The following is a 22,950-nucleotide window of genomic DNA, read 5'->3' on the forward strand; positions in this document are numbered from 1 at the left end:
AGAAGTTAGTGCCTTTGCCATCTCTTGTTATCTTTAAGCCTTAAGTTGGAGTTCATGGAAAAATTAGGCCCTAGGGTTAAATACAGTACAAATAACTTATGTAATTAATAACTATCTGGAAGCCAGATAAGGTAGCCCAAATCTCCTCTCTTTCAGCCCTAAAAATGGAAGAACAGCAGAAGAGCCAGAAAGGTTTTCCTACGAGCTTTTATTAGGTGGCTATATCCCATTTGTTCTCTTACAGGGCAGTTAGTCAAAGCATTAGTAAAATTTCCTGTGCCTTATATCCATGTTTTGGGATTGCGGCCACAAGCAAACAGCTTTTTATACCTACTCCCTTGTACCACGTTGCCTTCTAGAACTGCTTGTGACCAGTCAATGAGCATGCAAGAGCCACATTGCTCAGCAGGCCACTTGTTCTGATACAGCTCTCTACTTATCTAGGATTCCATTTACATGGGGATGAACTTTCTTCTGGTGCTTTACAGCAACGTTATCCACACCAGCAAGAACGCACAACATTGTAAGGAAGGCTTACGTCTTCTGAGATTTGATACCTAAGTGAAAAATGCAGCGCAGAGTCCAACACAGCGGGGAAGGAGGGCACGAAGTCTTTATTCTTATGCAAGGCTAGAAATAGGCTCATTGCAGGAGCAACCAAAGCCCACAGCTGCTGCTGTCAGTATCGTGAAACTCCAGCTTTAACACCTCACCTGTAGTGTCAAATTCCAAGTTACGGGGCTGAAATTACTGGTTTTTACCCACTGTCTCCACAGTGGGAGACCAGCTCTTGCCACAGGTATTCCCAGTTTAGTTGCTTACCATTCCATCCAGCCCCCCAGTAAATCCACTTCTCCCACCCCTTTACATCCATATCTCTTCCCTGGGAACATGAGGTTTTATGTGGCCAATTTTTTCAGTCTTGTAGTTGACTTTTCCAACTCCTATTACAAAAGCTGCAACAAAACTTGCTCTGGGGTCAGTAAGACTTCTTCACAGGCTGCTGACTGTTCTGACATTTTAGGTATATAGTGTAGATATGGTATATGTTAACAGCCATCTATTTTACACTGCACAAACTGGAAGTGAAGCGTGCGCATGCTATAGAAGAAGAGTATGTCAGAATAATGCCTTCTCCTGCTTTATTTGCGTTTATTTTGTATTATTTAGAGTAGCATGTGATCACTGGCATGTCAACTGCCTACAGAAGATAAACTGCTTCAATTCTCACATGAAATAATGCTTTTACATCGGCATTTCACGAGGTCTTGTAACATAGTGCCACCACAGGGGTGGCAGATGCCCTTCCTTACGTGCTGGAGGCAAAGCTTCAGTTTTTGGACCATCAGCTGGAGTTTCTTCTTCTAACTGCTTAATCTAGAAGACGAGACATAAAATCGCTTTAGTACATAAATGCACGTTTCCAAACTGTAGTTTTCATTCTGTGCCCAGGCAGTAAGCTAAACTGGCCCCCATTTCAGAAGGGGGTAACCACACTAATGCCTTCAGTTGAGACAGGTTTCATGTTTCCCAGTATTCACTTAAACTCAGTAATCATTGCAGGCTCGTGTTACCTAATTGAGAAGGAATTTTTAGGAGTAAAAAGCGATTTACAAGAGAAATTATACATAAAAAGGTCATTATTTCCACCATTGCTACATTAAACAGACTGAATTCTCTTGCTGCTTGGAAAGCTGCCACATAATACAATTCTGGAACAACTTCCAGTCCAGTCCATAGGAGACATCTATTTCTGCATGCCACCAACAGCCCTTCAGATCTTTTCAATACAATTTTCTTGAAGCAGCGCAAGTGCTGGCTGCCACTGTGTTAATTCTAATGAGTACCAGCCATACTACATACGACTATTTCTCTATAACTGAATTAAAGAACTATTCTAAGAACATCAGCTTTTCCCAACTGAATCTCAGTTTAGGATGGCCAGAAATTAGACTTGATTGAAAGTGACTTGCCACAGTGTTCTGTCAGTTGGCAAAGGTGCAACCAAGTGTCACAGTTTCACAGCAGCAGAAGCGAAATTCTCTGGTGACTAATCTCCTCTCATCCCACTCTGGAATTTCTTTTAGCAAAAAACTGCTACAACAGCCCTGTACTACCTGAAACATGGTTGCAGGTTCAGCTTTAACTTCCCACTCCCTTCAAAGCCTTCAAGAAGCTCTAACTGTGGTCCCTCTGGAGGCATTTTAGGTCAAGTCAGTGTTTCACACTGGCAAGAGTTCTAATAAAGCAGATTCTAAATGAGCCCACAGTAAGCATTCGATAATTTTTCCAAGAACCCATCAAAATGCCACACAAAATACTTGTGTGCTAAAGAGGCTTTACTGTGCATCGAGTGAGCACTGACCTCTTTATCCCAGCTTTCCTGCTGCAGCTTCTTCCATTGCTCTCGTTTGGCAAAGTAATCAGGATACATTGCCTTCTCAGATGGATGCCAGTAATCCAAGCACCATTCAGGAAGCTGTTCAAGAAAAATTTAATTTATATAATCAGGTTTATATATGGAATTATATATAGTATACAAATAGAAAAGAACTAAACGCAATCACTGAAGCCACTATTAAAATGGATAAATAAACCAGGAAATAAAGTACTATATAAAACACCATTAAATAGCTACTTGGCTGTTGTTAATCTCAAGGCACTGCATGGCAGAGGTCAGTACTTCTAGTCTTTGTTTCACACATTATCCTAAGTCATAGGAAGACAACATAGTGATTGGCTTAAATGATAGCACAGACAAGTCCCAGGTCACGTCAGTTTGTTCTAAAGTTCTCAAATTAATTCCATCAGGTGGAAGAGAAGATCTCATTTCTTCCTCTCCTTCTCCCAAAGACAGCAGGTTAGAGATCCTTTCCTCCAACTATTAATTTATACTGAAAAATTCGTGGTCTTTAGGATCTTTGTATTAGCCTGACCTCTAACATGTCCAATCAAGAAAAAAGTGAAATTTAAAATTCTGCAACAGTGTATCACTAAATATTAACATTTTAAAGACAGGAACAATTATGAACAAAACCAAACCCCACCAAAAACCACAATTCTTAAAAAAAGAGAATTCAAAGTTGCTCCAATACCATCATTCATCCAGTAACATTTACACTTCCGGTTTCCTGCTGTGATTTCCATCACCGAGTAAACCTTTGACTGAACAGAAATAGCAGGCCTGATAATAATATTTAAAAAAAAAAAAAATCCACACACCCCAAAGAATTAAAATTATCAAACAGCCCGAGATCTAAAAATTACATTTTGTAGCAGCACCCACAACAGACGGTTACTGATATATCAACGCATCAAACTCCTGTGATGACAGCCATTTTGTTAAAGGACAGTTTTAGCATATCAAACAAGGCAAAGAACAGAGAACATACATGAGTTTCTGTTTTTTATATAAAGACTAATCTTGACCATTTATTGCTCAAATGGCTGTTTTTCTGCCCAGATTCTCTCACTATTACCTCTACTACTGCTAAGACCTGCAACTTTGGCATAAGCTTAAGTCCTCCTCTCCCCTTTTTCACTCATATGTGGGGGTTTTTTGCCTCTGATAAATCTACAGTCTTCCTTTCACGTGGCTTCTGATGCATAAAGATCTCATCGGATCTATTCCTGTGTCAGCACTTTCTTCAAATTCAGGAGAAAATGGGTGCATACACTCTCTAGCTTAGTATCAACTTCTTGTAATACATTAAGGGAGCCAATGCCAAGGAAGTGAAAACCCTGTGTTCTTCTACAAAACCTGTTTCTTTACTCCTAAAGAGAAGAATCTCAGGGGAAAAAAGGCCTCTAGAAGTGCCTTAGATTCTAAAAATATGGCTTCTATTTTCAGGCATACCGCATATCACACAGCAACACAACAAATACAAAAAATATGTATCTGGCACTACAGCATATGAAGGGAAATGATAAACTGTTCAATTACTCAAGATGCTGGAAGAATGATGGGACCGAGTGAAGTCCCCTAACAGCCAAGCCATCATCTGACAAGACCAGAGAAAAACCAAGGCTGTGACCAGATGGCAACACGACGGGCAGCACAGCTTTCTCCGCATTGTTTACTCTCACAGCTCAGCTCCAACTCTTTCACTATGCCTGCCTGACCCACCGTGGGGCTGCTTCCATTTGGCAAAAGAGCTGATGATTATCCCAGTAAAAAGAAGCTAGCTGTGTTCAGACAGACCAATAAACTCCATTTTCAAGGATGAGACAAGCAGGACAGCTTCTCCCATGCAAGCAGCACTATGTTTAGCAGTGCTGTACTAGAGAAATGATACTGCTGAGTGAAGCTGCAGCCCTATGAAAGTCCACTTAATGCATTCTACATTCACTAAAAGAATGAGGTAAGACAGTAACACACAACTTTATAGGCCACCTTACCTTGTAGCACTCGTATCTCTCATAGGAAGTGCCCCCAGGGGAGTCAGGGAAGACGTACGGCTGAGGATGCTGGTTTGCCCAGAACTCCACCTCACCTGCCTTCAGCAGCTCTGTAGCTTTCACCATATCCTTCACATCCTTGTTCTTATCAAATCGTTCTCTCAGGAGGCAGGCAAAGTAGCGGTACTTGTGTCTACAGACAGAGGTTACACACAGCGATGTAAGTTGGAGGAAAACACTAATCACATACGGAAAAAAAAAACCAAACTTGGCAACATCACCAGTCACCCCTACCGCAAAAACCAGCCTCTGAGGAGCTCCTGTTGGTGCACCGTCCTTTTTCTACGACAGGCACAGGCAAGTGACCCTCAAGGCTTTTCCCTCACCCATTCAACCACGCCTAGGGCAAGGGAAGGGAAGAAAGGGAAGGAAGGGAAGGAAGGAAGGGACGAGGACAAAGCCCCTGCCAAGCTCAACACCCCGTCTCCGCGGGGAAGGCCGGCCACCAGCCCGCCCCCGGGTACGCGGACAGCTGAGAGGCCCCGCTCCCAGGAAGGCCAGGCCTCCCTCTCCCCAGGCCCGCTCCCCTCGTCCTTCTCACCGGTGGATGCACCAGGACTCCAGGTGCCGCAGGGACTTCTTGTAGAGCCGCAGCACCTTCTGCCGGTGCGTCAGGTAGGCCGCCATGCCGGGGTGCCCTACGCCTCACCTTCGCGCGCGGGGGCCGACGGGAAGGCGGAGGGCGTGGCCGCGCGCAGGCGCGTCGCTCGCGCTGCAGCCGCCGCCGCCATGAGCCGCGCCAAGTTTATCGGTGAGGGGAGAGGCAGAGGCGGCGGGGGGGGGATGTCTGTGCCCCGGCCGGCCGGCCTGGCTGCTCCCCTCTAGGGCCTTCTGTACCCCGCCCGCTGCCAGGCTGAGGCAGACGCCGCCGCCTGTGCTCGCCGCCCGCTCAGTGAGGGGCCGAGCGTGGCGGCCGGGGGGCGGCCCGCTCTTGGGTAGGTCCTGCCCCTCAGCCAAGGCTGGTCGCCTTCTGTGGTCCCTCTCGGTGGCTCCGGGGAGATGCAGGCTGCCTTTCAGCCTGCGAGAAGTGTTTGGGAAGGGTTCTGCCGTCGCTGGGGGCTCCACGCAGGGCGCTGAGGGGCTGCTGCGTGGCTCCGCAAACTTATCCCGAAACTCTGGGTTTTCTGGCCGCCCCTCATCCCCTTTTTGGCATTGGCACCTTAGTCGTGGTCGGTTTCTAATTGTATGGAGTTGGCTTCGTTGAAAATGTTGCTATTTCTAGGGAATTCGGCGGGAAGTATGTGAATAACTTCAGAAGGTCGGTTCAGGTTGAAGTTTCCGTGTGACTGAGCAGCCTAACGCTACGTGGAAAATTTCCCTTCTCACTAGAAACCTCGCTAGAAACGTGGGCTCTGGCAGCTGCGGAGGTGGCTGCTCCTGAACCCCGGGCTTCAGTCCTGCTCCGCCAGGCTGCAGCCCAGGGAGAGCCCGGGGAGCCAGGCAAAGGCTGGAGCAGCCTCGGTCCGTGACTGCATTGCAGGCTGTCTGGCTTGTGCAGCTCCCAGGCTGGATGGTCCTGGGCAGTAGGGAGGGAAAACGGGCAGCTTGTATGAGGTGGTCTGCTGCTTCCCCCATGTAAAGGTTGTGTGTCAGATGCTGTGTTTCTCCTTCCCTGTTACTGCTTGTTGGAGTAAACCTGTATTCTCACATGGAAAGCAGATTTATTTGCGAAAAACAGTATATGTGTGTTTGCTTTGGTGATTCTGAGGGCATCTTAGACACTCGTAGAAGTCTGGAGTTGCGCAGAGGGCCAAATTTTATTTTTCTGTTACTTCTAGGAAGCAGTAAACTCAAGTTATGCAAGTAGACTCATGCTTAAGCTTTTTGTGGGCTGTCAGTGTGATAGTTGGGGGCTATTAAGATACGCTAGTTGGTTAATGCTCAGAATAAAATGTAGAGCGACTGTAACATCTGATTTCTGTCTTTGTTTTTTCATAGATATTGGTATTAACCTGACAGATCCTATGTTCAGAGGAATCTACAGGGGAACACAAAAACATCAAGGTGAATGTTTCTTTGCATCTGCTGAAAGACAGGATCACCTTCATTAAGATAGAAACCTCTTGCATGTCAGAACATGAGGTTAGAGTTTTTCTTTTTTCTCGTCAAAAACTGGATGCCTGTTATTTACTAGTGCTTGAAGAAGAAAGTGTGATAAAATAAGTTAGATGTTCTAATCAAAATACATTCTTTTAATTGTAATTAAGCTGCTATACAGGTACCTCTGCTTCTAGAGCAAAATGAACAGTGGCTGATCTATTTATTTTAGGATTGCATGGAAAAATTGATCTGAAAATATGAACAATAAACTATCAAAGTGTTGCATTGCTGAATCATAGTTACTAATTATAGCATGCTTTTTTTGCTCTCATGGCCTTTAGATATAGATGTAAAACCAGGACATCTCCTTACTTGGGATTCAAATTGGGTCTTCAGTTATTGTCTTCAAAAGATCAGTCAAGTGTGGTTTAAAGATTGCTTATGATAGGCATTTTGACTGCATGAAAGTGATTTTTACTTGAAAAGTAGTTAAATTATGCTGTGAAACCTCAAGTTCAATTTATGACATCTTTATGTACTTTTGCAGATGACTTCTTGGATGTGGTAGAGAGAGCAGTCAAAGTTGGTGTTAAAAAGGTAATTTCTTATAATAAAATTAATTTTATATTTTAAACTGCTTTATAATACTTTGGTTTTTGAGTGCTCCCCTATTAAAACAAATGTTTCTGGAACTTGCAGTGGAAAATGCAGTAACTTCCTTCGATAGCGTAAAGCTAGTGTTCTGTGCATAGTGTTGTCTTTGATTTGCACAGATCACTAAATGCTGATTATTGAAGTTCAGAGCTATGTGATGTGTATGTAGAGTTTCTTTTGTACAGTTTCAACAGAAAGATGTTCTCCTCTGACCTATTGCAATCAACTAGTACATGATTTTCCATGTTGTATTATGGGTACCACTCCTCCTTGTATCCTGTGTGATACCTGACAGTTAATTGCTACAGTTCAAAGCTCAAAAATTCTTCTGATCGAGATACTTCAGATATTTCTATTTGTAAAGGAAACTGGTAATTGCAGAAGAGCTGGGAGTGCCCATAAACTCTTACACAGTTGAGACATCTGAATGTCTGCTAGTAAATACCGGCTTACGTGTATTAAAACTTCATCATTATGTGCAGGTTTGTAATTCTTAGCTTGAAATTGGTATTTTGAGCTGTGCGCCACACTCCTTTAGTACAGCCTGCCTATATATCTCTCTCAACTTCTTAAATTGGCAAGGCAAAAACATGAATTAAAATAGAATACAGTGCATACTGTCACATACTGTTCTACTGTACTAATAAGGCTGGTGGATTAGAAATAAATCCTCCTCTAGAAGAGGAACAGACATCTGACAAGTTTCCTGAAAGACTGTCATCTGAGGAGTGGGAAATAAACTGGGAGACAAAAAAAAGAAACTCCAGTGATGGAGAAGCTACCACACTGCAGCATATACAGAATCATTGTCACATTTACTGCGTTTATATGTGTTGTATAAGAACAGTTTAATATTTATAGCACCCTCTGAAAGTAAGTGGCAATTTTCTATTTTATCATCAAAAATAGATTAGCCACGTAACTTTTCGAAGATGCACGGTGGATACAGAAATGGAATTCAGAAATTGCCTGTCCTTACCTGTTTTCAGTCTTGCTACTGGCCTGTATGGTGTCAGAAGTTTGTTCCATCCCAGACTGTTTCTACTTGCCTAGAAACTTAATCTGTTTACTTGAAAATACTTTATTTTTCCATATAGCTTCTGATTTATGGTAATTTTTTGTGAAGTTTTGCCCTGTGCTGTATGTACACTGAGCCAATTTCAGCTTAGTTTATTTTTCTGGTGATGCTGTTGGGATGCATCCATGTGTAACTAAGCATACTGCAGAAATGTCTGGCCTGGCACTGACTGAGGCTGGTGTATTTTGTGTGTAGGGATAAGAGTTGTCCAAGAACAGTGTAGTCATGATTTATTAGGACCTAGGGTGCAATATTCTGCAAGTGGTGGTTCAAAAAGCACTGGAAGCAACAATTCTGGTGTGATAACCTTTGATCTTAAGGTAAAAATAAAAGATCAGAGCCAGAAATTCCTAAATCTGTAATACTTAGTCTTGATACAGACTCCTTAGTTGGTTTATCTGCTTGCTTGCTCATGTCTTGTTTTGGTTGTTTGGGAGTTCTTAGTTTTTCCACCTGTAAGACAGGGAGAATGTTTCTGAATATTATTTCTTGAATACAAATAAAGCTTTTTGGGTCATTGTCTAATGAAGGTAACATTGCTGCAAATAGAAGTATTTTACTCATTTAATGGTTTAAATACTTAGCATAGAAGATACTTGATAAAGAAAAAAACCATCAGGTTTTGGTACATAGTATATTTACTAGCTACTGAAGACCATTGAGGTTTGTTACTGATTTATGAAATTTTGTTATATATGTAATAGTAATTGTATTCTGATGTTCTCTGTCTAGATTCTTACTTATATCTTAGTGTTTTCTTAAACATTCTGTTTGATGTTCAAAGAAGAACATACTTCCTGACAGTACTTTTCTTCTTTCAAGTTTTTGATTACAGGTGGGAGTCTACAAGATAGTAAAGATGCATTGCAGCTGGCACAGACAAATGGTATTTTCATTTTGAACTTATACTGTCCGTCAAAAATATAACCTTCTCCACTCACAGTTCAGAAGGACCCTGCCCTTGGAGGGGTTTTACAGAATCTCAGATTAAAATGAGAAATTATGTTTCAGAATGGGATGAATGCATTGTGTATGAGTTTCTGTGTGTTGCTCTTGAGAGCCATGTGTCTTGGAAGGAATTGGTCTTTCCTGCAGTTTCTACTTCTAAATAAAATAGAAATTACAGGAAATTTCTGCAATAAAATTTTTTTTATGAGGGTCTGTTCTATAAATAAGATAGGATGCTAATATGGTGTGGAATATATGTTTTTTGGTGTGTTTTTGTTTGTTTTTTATTTACCAGTCTGTCATGACCAGCTTGAACAAGAGAGGTATCTTTCTCTTCCTGGTTCTCCAAGTTTCCCTTTCTTCCTGTGGAAAGGAATGTCTCTTCTTTTTTCCTTAGGCAAATATCACTCCACTAATTACTTAACGTGGTTTAGTTCAAATATGTATTTGAAGTGTAATCTGTGAACGGAACCATAGAATAATTTGAACCTGAGGAGGTAATTTGGTCCAACCCAATCTACCTCTACTTTCATCAAAGCAGGACTAGCTTTAATATTAGGTCAAGTTGCTCAGGGCCCTACGTAGTCTTTCCTTCCCCCCACGCTTTTAGGTTCTCCATAAAGGCACTTAAGAGAAATGTTAGTTTTGGCACTAAAGTGATCTAGATTAGATACTTTGTTAAATCAGGCTAGATGTTGCTTGGGAAATTCTGTAACAGCTAATGTAGAGGCACATGAGGGAAATAGCATGCTGTCTGCAAATTGTACAGCTGAGGATAACCCGATGCATTTTGAACAAAGTGTCTTTTCCAGCCTCAACAACTGTATGATTTATTGAGGGCTGCTCCACCAGAATATAATTCAGCTTTGAGTTGCAGTTTTGGAGTACACTAAATGTCTGCTAAAAAGAAACACCCCACTAGAGATACTGTCTGACATTTTTAAAGCCGAAAATACCTGTCTAATAAAATCGCTACCAAGATAAAGATGGTCAAAGGGAATTTTCTTTTAAAATTATGAGCAATAAAAAAAAGTCCATATACAGTTACGATCTGTACTTACATAATTTGTTGTGTGTGTGGTTTGTTTGTTGGTTTTTTTTCTTAAAACCTTCTAATACTGTCTTGCTTTAGATATGTTTTACAGTACAGTTGGCTGTCATCCTACCCGCTGTGGAGAATTTGAGCAGAGTAGCCCTGAACAGTATTTATCTGAATTAAAAAATCTGGTTGAAAAAAATAAGACAAAGGTAATAGCAGTTGGAGAATGTGGCCTGGGTAAGTGTTGTCGTAGTACTTTTTTTTTTTTTTTTTTTTCTAGACATATATTTAAAAAAATCCTGCAATACTAAGTGGGTTTTTTTGTTCTTTCTGTTTGTAGATTTTGATAGATTAGAATTTTGCCCAAAGGACATCCAACTCAAGTAAGAAACTTGTAATGAATATAAGTTGACTTGTAGCAGTTTACAGGAGTGTTTTCTATCTTGTGTTCTACCATGTAGCATTTTGTCAAGTATAGACATGCAATTTGCAGGGTTATGTTGGGGGTTTTTTGGTAAAAATGGGACTTTAAAGAAAAATGCCTACATTCAAGTAGTGCTATGTGCTAAATTTTGCTACCTGCCTGGTGTTGATTTAACATGTCTTTTTCTGTAAAAGTGATCAGAATTTGTGGATTTCTGGGTGTGACAGATGTTCATTCTTGCTAATAGTGAGAACTCTTAGAGACTCATGGGGAAAATAACTGTAACACTTCAATGACAGAAGAATTGGGTTGTTCAGTGACATGCATGGGGAAGGGAAGAGAACTGTCAAAAAGGGTAGTCAGCAGTGGGGAAAAATGGGCTTGTAGTAAGGCAGGTGTTAGCTGGGAGCAGGTAATTGAGAGCTGACAATAAAGGTAGTCTTAGGAGCTGCAGAGATCTGTGTTTTGAAGTAATATATGCAGCTGTTGAGGATGAGTGGTTTAGGTTGTTTAAAGAATCACCATCAATGTTACTAGTGAAGATAGTTTTAATATGAATTTGTGGGAGTGTGACTTCAGAGATTCAGTGGCAAAGTTCACACTATTACTTATTGCATGGATGAAACATACAAAGGAGAATTGAGCTAGAATTTAGATACAGACTGGAGACACAAAATGGTAAGGGAGACCCTCGCATTTAGTCATGAGGTTCAGAGTAGACCCCCTTGCTTTGTAAACTCGTGACAGGGCTTAGGTGCAGCTAGGTCAAATCTTAGTCTCAGACTTGGTCAATGGTTTGTGTCTAAAGGATGTTTAAGGTTTATTCAGAGCTTAAGGTGGATCTCAAGATTTTAGCAACACTTAATCATTGATGAATTTAACATTTACAAAGCGAATCAATAGGATTTACTGCAATCACAACAGTAACTTAATTATAGATAGGGTATCTAAATCAGTTCAAATGCACACAGACATAAAGAGGAAAATGTGTAGAGATCTCTTATGTTTACAAAGGTATACCTATTAAAATTTCCCCTCTAGTTCAGTGAAATACTGACTTTGAATACCTTGGCATTTCTCAACCAGTGAAGGGTTGAGCCTCAACGAGTGGGGGTTTCAGTCCAGGCCCCATCAGCTTTCAGCGATGGTTCTCCAAACTTCACAAACCTGCGAGTTCATGAGCTCTGAGAGGTGTCCCACATGCTGGTTGTAGCCCGCTGCAGTCCAGAAGAGCTCAAAGGGTCTCACTTAGGACCACTGTTCATAGGGTTAGAGATGATTGGCTTCAGTCATGCATAAATTTCCATCCTGGCCATAACCTGAGCTGGTAGGTTTTTCAAAATTCCAGTGTCAATGGTACCATTCCACTTGGGCGGCGATTTGTGTCAGGAATGTTCCAGGGCTATCGGGAAATGACTGATTATCTCCACTCTTGTTCCCTACCAGGAGTTCCTGGTACAATCAGTGCCATTCTCCACCTCAGCCATGCAAGAGGTGCTGGTACAGTCAAGGGGCGCTTAACTGCCCAACTCGTGACTCAAAGGCCAAGGCCTGACGAAGATTCGTGAGATCCTAGAGCAGCCCAGGGGAGGAGGTGAAGTGCAGCACAAGAGCAGCATAGCTGCTGAATGGAAAGAAGCTAGCACAGCCCCTAAAATGAGCTGGCATTCTTGTACTGAGAACTTCTGTCCACAGAGGGAACTGACTGAAAGATACAAGTGGTAAATTCATTTAAGAGGAGTGATTAATGGACTGCACTTGCAGGTTATTGTTCTGAGTAAATTAGTCACTGGGGGGCAGTGGTTAGTTGTGCATTTTTTTCTAATTGCTACAGGTTAGCAGTAGGTAGAGTTAATTTCTTCATAATGCTACAGTCATACAGTAAAACCTTCAGCAAAGTGGGCAGAATTTTTCCTGGTAGAATTCAGTGTACACAAATTTCAGCAAAGCACATCTTGAAGCGCAACCTGTTTCTTTGCTGTGGCAAACTAAACCACTGATGGAATATCGTATTTTAAGATACATACTGCCTTGATATTATTGGGAGGAAATAAACCCCACCTGATTTCCTTTATCCAGTGGACTGAAGCTGAAGACCTGTAGTGAAGAACTTCTAATTGGGTGCACTGAAATTGGGTTGTAAGGAAAGAGGAGACAGGGTAGAAGAGAAGTCAGTTTTAAAGTGGTAGGTGAGTCCTTTCTAATTGAGGCTGATAAAGGCTTTCTATCATTATATGAGCTATTTCAGTAAATTATATGAAATACATAAATCTAATGTCTAAGAGATCTGTTGAGAGCCCTTGCCGGAAATTGCAGTTGGCAGGACTGATTGAAAAAAACAGAAAGCAAGAAATATGCGGGAGTGAAGAAATACTGAAAGCCTCCAGGACAGATGCCTGCAAACACTGTGTTTGTAAATTCTGTGTTTTGTAAAAGGACAGCATTCTCTGCTTTTCGTCCTCCATGTTTGTGAAACATGGTCAAGGTTTGGGGTTGTTTTTATTTCTACTAATTGAAACCTACAGAGTTGGAGTCAGTCTGGCTTTCCTGACCTTTAGCAGACTGGGTAGTGAGTTTTTAAATCAATATTCCATGTATGCTTGATAAATGAACTAAAAAAAGGAGGGCATAGTGTGAAATGTATGGAGGCAGTTCCCTGGGTTTCAGCTGATCTGTAGTTCAGGTGCTGCAGCAGTCACTGGGATAGCTAGCAAGCAGCTGCACAGTTACCCGGTGGAAGAGCAGTATGGCAGTTTCCCAGTGGGTATCTGAGCGTGACCTTTGTTTTGTTTAATGTTTAATCATTATTTTCTAGTTAGTTACGCCGTGTTTTCTTCCAGATAATTTTCACCTGTAAAAATGAACATGGTGTTTTATCCTTTTTTCTGGGATCTAAAAGCTGATAAAGATGAAATTCCTTTGTTGTAGCATACCTGAGGACTTCTTTTTCCCTCGGAATTTTTCTTCATTCACATAACTTTTCCAACAGAAAATGGTGATTTGAATGGTGGTTAGGTGAAGGTACCGCCTTTATATTATGATGAAGGTCACGCTATAAATGGACTAATACGGAAGCTTCACTTCTGCTGTACTACTGGGAGGGATTTGTGGGGCGTAGTGACACAGTAACAGGCGTTTTCTTAAGCAAATTGGAGGGGGCGAACAACATCACATGCACTGTAACTCTTACATCATTCCGTAATTGTTTGTCTGGAGATCTACCTCAGCAAGGGTTTGCTTCAGCTCCTTTAGTGTCTTGATCCCAAATCTGAAAATCCCACAGCGTTTGACCTTGATGATCAAAACTAAACCTGCAAACAACCATGCAGAAGTATTTCCAAACTTCCTTATCAAGAACCAACACAGAACCAGCATATATTGAACGACAGTCTAGTTGCCCAAAGAGAAAGCTTGTTCCTTAAGCACTGGAACTAGTAAGGTTTAGTTTCCTAATGACTTACTTTGTTACCATTCTGATCACTGTATGTCTGGTTTCTTCATGCTTTTCCAGGGTTTCTCATGCTCTTTCTCTGCACCCCACCCTTCAGGAACTTGCCTTGTCAAAGAGGGGAGGTGAATGGGGTAGTAGCAGCATGTCTTAGGCTTTATTGTTGCTAGGATTAGAAGAAGCTTGAGTTGCTTTTCCGTCTGTAGGCGCACTAAACTTTGTACTTTCAGGACCACAGCCCTTCTCCAGATCAGATTGAAATTGGCCAGTAGGTTACTTAGGAAACTATTTGCAGCTCGGTCTCTAAAACCTCATTCCCATATGAAGCAAGTCTTCTGTTTAAACAACCCACACCAATAATCAAGCACCTCTAGCTGTTTAGCTACAAGAGCAATCATGAGTTGCAAGTAAATTTATATTTAGTCAAACAAGCTAAACTAAGCACAGTATCTAGACAAAGAAGATTCAAAGTATGTGTAATTCATTCTCCTGAATTTTTATGTCAGTTTTTAATGTTGGTTGATTTCTGTTCCACCTGTTTTATCTCAAAGATCTGCACTGATAAACAGCAAAGGTAATTTTTATCAGAGAGGTATCAAACAGTAATGTACAGAATGTACAGAAGATAGTGAAAATTACACAAAATGAAATGACCAGTTGTATTGGCTTTTTATTTTGGGGGGTGGGGTGGGGAATGTGCATCAAACTAAAGGCTTGATGTTCCTTTTTCCTGATTGTTATGTGAATCATACGCAGCAGTATGTGGGCGCTTGATTTGCCTTTGAAATGTGACTGATATTTGATGATGGAAATGCCCCAGTGCCCTGGACTGCTTTTAACAGCAACACATAAAGAAATCAGATATGTGCATATAGCCCCAGCCTGTCGGGACAGGCAATGCTGTTTTCCTGCCTTGTCCAAATAATGTCATATTTCAAATCGTATATGGATACTGAGTCACCTATGCACTGTTGGCCTTCTGCCATGCATACATTCCTCTGCTGTGTTTCCAGAGCATTGGTAATTTACATGCTTGGGTGTAGCGTGGCAGACAGAAATGGTAAACGATAATGCTTTTGGAGCAGAACTAGCCACAAATGGCAAGTGATGGGTTAGTTCAGTGCTGATTAGTTTCCATTGGAAACTGCACTAGGGGGACTGGCTATCCAGTTAACCTTCCCTCTGCCCACATTTAATGTCTCTTCATAGGATAGCAGCCTCGCTGTTAACTGCCCTTTCAAAGGGAATACTAGGAGCAGGAAGTAGGAGAGAGAGAAAAAGGAGTGAAAAGGAGAGGATGCAGGCACACTAAGGAGAGGAGAGGGAACAGTGGAAGACTCTGAAAGTGTGAAGACAGGAGGCAGAATGGGGCAGAAGTAAGATACCTAATATTGGTATTTGTTCCACCCCAGGAGAGGAAAGACTGACCTTCATGGAAAGGCAAACAAAACCTCTGGATTCTTACTGTAGAGGTCAGCCAGCTGTGATGCAGTTTGGCCCTTTGAGGCTATAGAAGCACGCATAGTGCTCCCTCACTTGCCCCCTCCCCCCATTTACTAGTGCTTCTTGAAATAGTGGTCTCTGTGTGATCTGCACTCCAATTCCTGACGTTTCAAAGCTTTGTGGGAAGAACAGTCCATTCCTCTTTCATTAAAAATAAATAGATAAAAATGAACTCCACCGCCCACACTACACAAGAGTACATGCTTAGCATATATATGTGTGCATTCTTCAGTAGTGATGCTCTTGGCCACTTACCTGTCTTCCAGCATAGATCACTACTATGCGAATATACCATGGGAAAGAGTTCCTTTTAAATCCTTGCACAAATAACAGCTTTTGCATGGCAAATCCATTAATTCAGTCTTTAGTTCTGGAGGACAAAAGCTGGAAAAAACTCTTCTGCTGTCTATTTGCTCTTACACTGAGTTGCTGTTTAAAGGTGATTTTTATTTTACAGGTATTTTGAAAAACAATTTGACCTGTCAGAGCAGACGCAGCTGCCCATGTTTCTCCACTGTAGAAACTCACATGCTGAATTTTTAGGTGGGTTTTGTTTGAGAATTTCATATTCAGAGCAAATTCTGAGTATGAAAAATCTGGAAGCCTGAATCTTTCACCTTTGTTATAAAGCTGTTTAACATTTTTATTTGTTTTGTTTCATAGACATAGTGAGAAGAAACAGAGATAGATTTGTAGGAGGTGTGGTAAGTATGGGCTTCAGTGTAGCATTCATTTTTACATTTGCACATGTGTGAATATTGTTGCTTAATACGCAACTTCTTGTTTGTCAAGAATCTGGGTATTCTTCCTGTTTAAGTTATTAATTAATGTTTTCGAGACCCTTCTAGTATTTTTATTTTTGTTGCTTATTCAGCAGGTTTTTTGCAAGGTAAGAAGATAGGCTGAGAAAAATCTCTGCAGCTGACATGAGCAGTTTTTCTTGGCCTGTCCAGAAGGGCAGTTTAAGCACCTTATAATTGACATTGGCCTCTTCCCAGTTCTTCAGTGTCTGTAACTGCAGTCCTTTCAGACCACAGATAACTTAAGATGCGTGTTCCCAGTGGAAGCTGTAACCTCAAGCATTTGCTTCTGATATTGGACATAATTTTCAAATTAGATCCAGGTGTAACTTTTGATTACTTTATGTCTTTAGATATTCAGACCATGTATTTTAATTTGAAAGCGTAACTGGAAAAATTTGGATGAAATGGTTAGGAAAATCCAGCAATGCTCTTTCAGGTTTCCGTTATGGTGGGGCGGGGGGGTTCCAAAAGTAATAAATGCTTGGGTTATTCTGTCATACTCACATCAGATCATACTTCCTACAATAATACCTCAGTCCCCAGGTTTCCCCTTCATTACCACAAAAACCTTCTAGCTCAGTACTTTGCATGTTGTGCTCTTACGTAATACCTTATAGTCTCTCCTTCCTTCCTTTCTTTTTTCTGCAAAACTGGTGACTAGTGGAGAGCTGACAAGCACCCTCTGCAGCTGACTGTCCCCCTCACAGCATGGGGAAGCAGGCAGTCTCTTTACACCACTCAGGCTGAGAAGCTGTGGTTCCCAGATGCATTACGCTCTTTGTAGACCTGCCACTTGCCTCTTTAGTCCCTGACATGACCAAATAGACTGTCTCTCTAGCTCAGCGGACTAAAATCTCTGGAGAATGTAACGCTGCTGTTACTATGTCCCTGAGAGTGCTCTGCAGGGAATTCTGAGGAAAGAATGTCAAAATTCAGTGTGCACAAGATTATTTCTTGTGTATGGTCTCACAGCTATCAGCTACAGGAAGTTCCTGGGGCAAAAGCGGTACCACTGGATAGGCTTTTTCTACACATTTATCACTAATAAAGACACGATAACCACTTCTTTTGCAGTATTCAAGGGGCTTCAGCCTGAACTGTGCCCAAATTCAGAATCAACTGAGCCGTGTCCATATATATGTTCATATTGATGTGTAATGCATGCTATCAAAGGTATTTGTGACACAAATAAAGCCTAATACGTACCTTTAAATGATCGGAGTTTTAAATGAAGTACATATATTTGTATGTATGTGTGCATCTGTATTTATATATGTTCTAGGTACATTCTTTTGATGGCACAAAGGAAGAAGCAGCAGCTATGATAGATTTGGATCTTTATATTGGAATAAATGGCTGGTAAGTTCCTTACAAGAAATAAAACTATTGTAAAATGTCAGCTGTAGTGTAGTGACCTCATTGCTTTCTTTTAAACAATGAGGTCAAGTTTGCAAAGCTCACGACTCTTAATCATCTGACAGATTTAGAATTGCACTCATTAGTCTGTAAGCCATAAAAAGTTCTTAAATTACAGCTCAGCAAGTTAATCTAGTCTTAGGTCCATTCTACTACCCTCAGGTCAGTCCTTGCTTGTAAATAAATAAGGTTGTTGAACGTGGAACCAGTCCTGAGAACTGTTTAAAAAATGGTGTAATTTTAAGCTGCCATGTGAAATCCAGGAGTAATGCAAATGTAACCTGAGCAGCCTCTCATCTGCTGGTTATGCAGTCTGAATTTTCAGCAGCTACCTGGCCAAAAGCCAGCCAGCACTGCTTTATAAGCTGCATGGATTGCCGAGGCCAGGCAAGCATGGGCAGTGCAGGCAGGGGTTCTGCATGCTTACTGGGGTAGGATGGCTTCATTGACTTAATTATCCAAATCTGCTGTTTTCTGCAAAGTTTGAATGTACAGGCAGTACTTCTGAAAAGGGAAGCAAATTTTACTCACAAACGAAATTATTTAGAAAGCTGCCTTTGCTGCAAAACATTTCTAACAGGCAAAGTAATTATTTTTGGATGCTTTTTAATTTTTTTTTTTAACCAAACTGATTTTTCTAGCTCGTTGAAAACAGAAGCCAACTTGGAAACACTGAAATCAATTCCTAGCGAACGATTAATGATAGAGACTGGTAAGATTTTTTTATCGGGGTCAGTTTGTGACTTAAAACACTGTTGGGCAACGAGATACGCTTGTGTAACAATGATAAGGCAGAATCAAGATCTAAGGAGTTCAGAGTAGAAAAAGGACTGGCTGTTTCTCCACTTGGGAAAGCAGTGTACAGGTTCCAGAAATACTCCTTTCTAGCTTTCTGCTGGAAGAACTAAGCTGCTGTGTCAGTTCCTGACATTGCAGGGGAAGATGAAAAGGACAAATTGACAAAGCCACATTTTTAAATGTACCTAGGTGCCAGAATCCTGCTTGAATATCTTTTAAAATCTAGCTTGCTGGAGATGTGCCAGACACAGGGCAGTGGCTATGAGCTTACCACTGGTAGCAGTAGTGGCATTTGGAAACAACTACTCTTTAAATGGAGTAAGGAAGAAGGCGGCTTGAATTCCCCTCTTGGCCTAATAAGCAGTGATTTTAATGGACTAGGTATGCATTCTTTTTTTTTTTTTTGGCATGTTCGTTTCAGTTATCAATAACTGGCAGTAAGGACTGTACTTATAAGTCTGGGAAAACCACCAAGTGCCTAAATCCTTGAATTTATTTGCACACGAAGTATAGGCCTGTTATACAGGAAGTTTCTGTGGAACACGTGCAGTTTATCTAGCTGTCTTTATCAGAGGAAATTAGTGTTATGTACTATTGTTGCTGATATTTTAAAAATGTAAAATCCTGAAGGTAATGGTGTGGAAATCCAAAGATTATAAGATATTAAATTGCCCAGATCTCGTGGATTCCATTTTGAATTGGAAGTCACCATTAGAAAGAGATTGCAAGAACTTTGGTCTGTGGAAGTGGTTGGTTAAACTATCTCATCCTATTCTCAAATGATTGCATACTCCTAATTCTTTTTTGTGTTTTCCAAATGAAACTAGATGCACCTTGGTGTGGAGTGAAAAATACTCACGCTGGATCAAAATACGTTAAAACTACATTTCCTACAAAAAAGAAATGGGAAATAGGGCACTGCTTGAAGGACAGAAATGAACCCTGCCACATAATGTAAGTGTACTACTGTACTATTATTTAAAACACTTAAAAACTCACAGGGGAAAAAATGGAAAAAATCAGTTCACTGGAAATGTAGTAAATAGAAATGAATTCTAAATATATTGACACTTGTGGAAGGTTTTGCTTTATAGGCTGTGGAAAAATTTAAAAAGGCTAATTTTCCCACTTGCAATTCTGGATATAAAAAGCTCCCTGAAAATGAAACCAGTACTGGTTTTGTCTTTTCACTTGATACCTGGGAGAAGGGGTTAAACCCTGTAAAGTAACCTGGCTTGAGTAACTTTCACTCAGTTGTTGCTTAGTTATTTTTACAACTGATACAGCACTGGAGCTGTACAGCCCTCTGCAGAAGCAGCAGTACTGAGACACCGAGTAGTCCCTGTGCCTCTTATCGCACTGCCTGTGACATGAACTGCCACGTCAGTCTGGCTGGGGTCATTTCTTCATTCTACTAATGGGCTTAAAAACACCAGATCTGGTGAAGTTTAGATACAAGGAACATCATTCAACATACAGAACACCAAAAGCAAGCTCCAGGGCCTTACGGGCAGTCAGAAAGTACAGAAGCAGCTTTTCTGCCACCTTTTTACACACTTTCTCACAGAGGTATGATAAGCAGGAATAGTTATCATTGTTCTAGTGAAAATGTTCTCTCCATTAAATAGCACTGATAGATGAAATGCCTGAATTTTCACAACGGTTACTGAAGTCTGGTTAGTAAGTTATGCCAGTCTTCTCGGTCATCTTCTCGTCATCAACCCTCTGAAAAGAAAAAGCAATTTGGGCAGGTTTCTTCTTGCTGTGTAGTACATGAATGAATTTTCAGCAAATAAAGCTCACAGCTGTACCTATCCAGGTGCACAGCCTGTTTACTTGATCAGAAGTGGGATTTTTCACTTTTTTTTTTTTTTTCATTGAAATATCTACTTCTGTGAAGATCTGTGTAAACTACCTGTTTGGAACTAGCTTATGAAATAGTGCTCGAGATAGTACTAAAGAATCTATGTATTCAGCAAGGTATCTTTAACAAAAGTTTGAGAACTGAAGGGAATTCTGCTGCTTTTTGGGGAGACCTGAAAAAAACTGGAAGACCACTGATCACACTAGAAGCATAGTTTAAGCTGACATGGTGACACCTCCTAGCATTCAGGTATATTTCATGCAGTATGTCAACTGTAGTACTCCTTTGAAACTGCTTTTATTTGCATTTTAAACATGAAGTGCAGACATTAGCGTGGAAGGACTCAATCAGTATTTTAAGACTTTCTAAGGTCAGTCCATGATTTTGGAGTAGGGGAAGAGATTAACTGAGAACAGTTCCCTGATCACAAGTGGAGGACCTGTATGTTACTGAACAAGGCTATTTCAGCAAGCGTGCAGGTGTTAAAACCACCCCTGTGTCTTTGTCTGCTGCCCTAGTTGTAGCTTACAGAAGCGTTTCAGAAACCCCTGAACTGTAAATGCACAGAGTCTGTCCTAGAGCAGTACACAAATGCTATACTTCAGCTTCTGCTTCCTTTTATAAAACAAAATCTTGGTTTAGTTCAGCCTTATTTCAAAATTACTGTCCCTTTAACATTACCCCATACTAATTGTAGATTACTAACTTGAGAACCTCTTAAACTTCAGAAAAATCCAAGTATGGTAACTGAGAATTGGCATTTTGTGACTTTTCAAGTAGCAAGATCTGTGTGAGGGGAAAGTTAAGACTCAGGCCACAAAGCGTGTGCCATGTTTAGGGTATATATACTGTTTAATGTAGCTCAGTTGGCAGGAAGAATTTTCCACCTATCTTTTTGATGGTACTGAACACCTTTCAATTTTGATGGGTATGTTTCTGCTTTATATATATTTTAGAACTCCACTGCTTACCTTAGAAGCTATTTTTTAAAAAAAATTTAGCTACAAGAGGCTTTTTTTTTTTCCTTTCCTCCTTCAGCAATTTCATATACACAGTGTTAGAGTAACATGGAGCATGCAACTGCATCCAAGTGGGGATGGATATGTAAGACCTACCAAGACTCTTCAAGGGTGAAATTCTTTGGTATTTGTTACTTGTTTCTGTAAGATGAGATCTCAGGCCATCTCATCTGGAACATCCCCTTAAATCAAGAAGCTGTTTGGCTGCAAAGCACAACAGTGGTTATGAAATGGGCTAATTCTGCATCTACGAAAATACTTGCATTCCAGTAACCGTTAAGAGCAACTTTTTCTACTCTGTCTTCCTTAAAGACAGTTTTGCCATTGCGTAAGTTAAGAGGCAAGATCCAAAACCCAAAACCACTAAATCCTACCACCAAGCTTGCTCTTCACCAAGAAATTTTTTTTTCTACTACTAGGAAAAAAAAATATGAAAGCGTGATGCATCTTAGGAACTATGTGGAATACTGGTGGGTTTTTTTTTTCCAGAAAGACTGACAGAAAATCAAGAAAGTAACTAGACGAAAGATAGCGGCTTGTTTTTCTGTTCCTTAGTGTTAATGCTGTTCATCCTATTTCTTTTGCCTCTTTTTCCTGGTTTGTATCAAGGCTATGGGCATTCCAAGATTTCTCATTTAACATTTACTGCAAAGATCTGAATGCATTAATCACAATTAAGCTAGAGAAGGGGGAAGTAGGAGTAAGTTACTATGGCAGCTATACTGTCAGGTAAGGCTGTATCTGGAATTTAGAGTTTGCCATAGACCAGGTTTTTTTCACTGTATTCATCCTGCAGCTTTAGCCTTGAAAGGCTAACAAATTTCAGTCTGAAAAATGAAGACCATTGATAAAGACACCCACAAAATGACACTTTCTTTGAAACAGAAAGCTGTTTAATTACCTCCAAACAAGAGTCAAAAGACCAAAGATGAATCTGTACCAGTGAGCAACCAGTGTTCAGTGTAAAGGGAATGGCAGTTAGTGACTTAAAAGTGAAGCTACTTGCATATCTGAGCACCCTGCCCTGTTGCTCTCAGCGTTGGTTTTTATGGTTAATCTTAAGTGACTTGTACATACACATGCAGCAGTCTGAAGTATATTCAGTACTGAGTTTCAGAGTTTTCTAATATTGATCTTTCTTTTTTAGTCAAATACTGGAAATAATGGCAGCAGTAAGAGAAGATGACCCGCTTGAGTTGGCCAATACTCTATATAACAACACTATTAAAGTCTTCTTTCCAAATATATAAAGTTGGTTTTCTTACATTTATTCAGCATAACTTTAGTAAATATATTGCAAAAACTTAAAAATTAACATATCTGCAAATTCTTATCAATGGAAGCCAATATGTAGTGATTTTTTTTTTTAATGGTAAAAGATTAAAGCTGCTTTTGAAAAAGGTGTTCTGCATTTGTGCAGTTTTTCAGTTTCCCTTTCATAAAGATTCAGGATCGATT

At 40.6% G+C, this 22,950-nt stretch overlaps 2 protein-coding genes across 6 annotated transcripts; one reads left to right on the forward strand and one right to left on the reverse strand.

Annotated features, from left to right (window-relative positions):
• Positions 1-1,125: 1,125 nt before the first annotated feature.
• NDUFB9 (NADH:ubiquinone oxidoreductase subunit B9) lies at positions 1,126-5,189 on the reverse strand. The gene is given in 5 exon segments (XM_056330759.1): positions 1,126-1,377; positions 2,366-2,479; positions 4,399-4,591; positions 5,000-5,105; positions 5,108-5,189. Coding segments are annotated over 5 exon segments (627 nt in total). The 3' UTR covers positions 1,126-1,245.
• Positions 5,134-22,895, forward strand: TATDN1 (TatD DNase domain containing 1). 5 transcript variants are annotated; one of them, XM_056330758.1, is made up of 12 exons: positions 5,134-5,209; positions 6,397-6,462; positions 7,046-7,095; positions 9,053-9,116; positions 10,311-10,454; positions 10,558-10,600; positions 16,050-16,135; positions 16,256-16,296; positions 17,678-17,754; positions 18,453-18,523; positions 19,437-19,563; positions 22,640-22,895. In XM_056330758.1, the coding sequence occupies exons 1-12, from the start codon at positions 5,188-5,190 to the stop codon at positions 22,740-22,742; spliced, it is 894 nt and encodes a 297-aa protein (XP_056186733.1). In that variant the 5' UTR covers positions 5,134-5,187; the 3' UTR covers positions 22,743-22,895. The 5 variants fall into 5 exon arrangements, with proteins under 5 accessions (XP_056186733.1, XP_056186730.1, XP_056186731.1 ...); XM_056330755.1 differs by lacking the exon at positions 22,640-22,895 and adding an exon at positions 21,512-22,542; XM_056330756.1 differs by having other exon boundaries at positions 5,150-5,209; positions 6,397-6,540.
• Positions 22,896-22,950: the final 55 nt, after the last annotated feature.

Source organism: Falco biarmicus, chromosome 3 (assembly GCF_023638135.1).
Source record: "Falco biarmicus isolate bFalBia1 chromosome 3, bFalBia1.pri, whole genome shotgun sequence".
In the NCBI taxonomy this organism is placed as follows: domain Eukaryota; kingdom Metazoa; phylum Chordata; class Aves; order Falconiformes; family Falconidae; genus Falco; species Falco biarmicus.

Bases quoted from the DNA above. Each gene is read 5' to 3' on its own strand.
- TATDN1 (XM_056330758.1), top strand. From the start codon at position 5,188: ATGAGCCGCGCCAAGTTTATCG. The intron at 6,463-7,045 runs GTGAATGTTTCT...GTACTTTTGCAG, and splicing joins GGGAACACAAAAACATCAAG to ATGACTTCTTGGATGTGGTA. The intron at 9,117-10,310 runs GTATTTTCATTT...GTCTTGCTTTAG, and splicing joins GCAGCTGGCACAGACAAATG to ATATGTTTTACAGTACAGTT.